The sequence below is a fragment of the Rhincodon typus genome, chromosome 49 (genome assembly GCF_021869965.1).
Source record: "Rhincodon typus isolate 14 chromosome 49, sRhiTyp1.1, whole genome shotgun sequence".
NCBI classification, from domain to species: Eukaryota; Metazoa; Chordata; class Chondrichthyes; order Orectolobiformes; family Rhincodontidae; genus Rhincodon; species Rhincodon typus.
The window spans coordinates 3,897,729-3,898,779 of record NC_063380.1 but is presented as its reverse complement, the minus strand read 5'-3'; the positions used below and the strand labels follow the sequence as shown (position 1 = coordinate 3,898,779).

The following is a 1,051-nucleotide window of genomic DNA, read 5'->3' as shown; positions in this document are numbered from 1 at the left end:
GGGGCGGGGGAGAGCGGGACGTGCTGGCGTTGCCTTTGCCCGTTTTACGATTTTATTTCTCCGTTCTGTGGGAATTTTTTAGAAAAGCGCCCGGTATCTTCTGAAGGAGTTGCCAGTCCGTATTGCGCACAGGATCAAGAGCATTCGAAATCTCCCGTTCATTCTGGGATGTAACCCAACCATTCTGCAGGTGGTGAGTGTGAGGGTTGGAGCGAACTCTGTAAAACCACAGGGATCGAGTCTGGATGGGGTGGGGGGGGGGGGGAGCAGAGACGACGTCGTATGCCTGTCATTGGCTCATGTCGCTCTGTGCTGCAGGCTCAGGTCTGTGGCTCTCCCCTCGGCGCCCATCCTCCAGCAGCGCAGAGGGAGACAGCCCCGTTTACCCTGAGCACTGGGTGGGGAGTGGTGGGGGTGGTGTTCGCCTGTTGCTTGCAGCCTGCTCTGGGCATCCCTGTACTCATTTTGGATCTTTGTCTCTTTCTCTCTGTCTTCTCCCTCCCTCCCCCACAGCATGAGTTATACATTCGCGCCTTCCAGAAGCTCAGCGAGTTCCCTCCAGTGAGTAAAGACGTCGTTTTCCGCTTGTGGTACGGGCTGGGGAGGGGAACGGGGGTTTTGAGCCGACCCCCCCTGCCGGTGGCATTGCTCCCGGTGCGAGTGGTGGTGGCGCTGCCAGGGATGGGTGGCGAGGGAGGGGGGGGTGGGGCACTCGCAAGCGTGTGTCTCGATTCCTGTCTCCTCCTTTTCTCTCTCTGTCTCTTCTGCACCACCCCAGATCGAGAACAGGGAGATTGAGGGCCTGTACTGCCAGCTGCTCCAGCAACTCCTCGACGACCACAAGGATGTGGTCACCCTCCTGGCGGAAGGCTTCCGCGAGAGCCGCAGGCACGTCAAGGTGAGGGCAGGGGGAAGGGGGAGGGGGGGGGGGGGGGGTGCGGTAGCTGTAAACCTCTCGGTGAGCCGGGGGTGGAAGGGCGTTGACAAAGGAAACGGAAATGGCCAAGTGTTTTGCCCACAAACTAGCCAGCGGGCCGAAGAGAGAGGGGTC

General features: G+C 60.2%; 1 protein-coding gene across 1 annotated transcript in view; it reads left to right on the top strand.

Annotated features, from left to right (window-relative positions):
* The window catches only part of LOC109924425 (3-methyl-2-oxobutanoate dehydrogenase [lipoamide] kinase, mitochondrial-like), a 12,222-nt gene that overhangs the window by 3,636 nt on the left and 7,535 nt on the right, over positions 1 to 1,051 (top strand). The window contains exons 3-5 of the mRNA XM_048620919.1: positions 83 to 193; positions 514 to 561; positions 779 to 898. Of these exons, the coding sequence (XP_048476876.1) occupies positions 83 to 193; positions 514 to 561; positions 779 to 898 (279 nt within the window). The remainder of the gene's footprint in view (positions 1 to 82; positions 194 to 513; positions 562 to 778; positions 899 to 1,051) is intronic.